General features: G+C 53.4%; 1 protein-coding gene across 1 annotated transcript; it reads right to left on the bottom strand.

The window, feature by feature from the left end:
- Positions 1-16: 16 nt before the first annotated feature.
- On the bottom strand, positions 17-464 carry LOC104281233 (endochitinase A-like). The gene is made up of 2 exons (XM_009879145.1): positions 105-464; positions 17-37 (listed from the first exon to the last, which is right to left on the bottom strand). The coding sequence occupies exons 1-2, from the start codon at positions 462-464 to the stop codon at positions 17-19; spliced, it is 381 nt and encodes a 126-aa protein (XP_009877447.1).
- Between the last annotated feature and the right edge of the window lie 122 nt (positions 465-586).

Here is a 586-nt window from a genome sequence, read left to right as displayed (position 1 = left end):
GTCACTGCAGGAGATGTCACCACGGGAGATGCCACCGCTGGAGAAGTCACTACGGGAGATGATGTCACCATTGGAGATGGTGTCACCATGGGACGTGACATCACCATGGGAGATGGCACCACAGGAGGTGTCACCATGAGAGATGATGTCACCACAGGAGATGCCACCATTGGAGAAGTCACTATGGGAGATGCCACCACGGGAGATGATGTCACCATGGGAGATGATGTCACCACGGGAGATGCCACCGCAGGAGTTGTCACCATGAGAGATGATGTCACCAAGGGACATGATGTCACCATGGCAGATGCCATCATGAGAGATGCCACCACAGGAGGTGTCACCACAGGAGATGCCACCATGAGAGATGATGTCACCATTGGAGATGATGTCATCATTGGAGATGGTGTCACCATTGGAGATGATGTCACCATGGGAGATGCCACCACAAGAGGTGTCACCATGAGAGATGATGTCACCATGAGACACGATGTCACCGTGGGAGAGGTCACCATTGGAGAAGTCACTGCGGGAGATGCCACCACGGGAAATGATGTCACCATTGGAGATGATGTCACCACGGGAG

The sequence above is a fragment of the Apaloderma vittatum genome, unplaced genomic scaffold (genome assembly GCF_000703405.1).
Source record: "Apaloderma vittatum isolate BGI_N311 unplaced genomic scaffold, ASM70340v1 scaffold38131, whole genome shotgun sequence".
Taxonomy (NCBI): Eukaryota; Metazoa; Chordata; class Aves; order Trogoniformes; family Trogonidae; genus Apaloderma; species Apaloderma vittatum.
The sequence above is the reverse complement of the archived record's forward strand: the minus strand, read 5'-3'. Positions and strand labels throughout refer to the sequence as shown.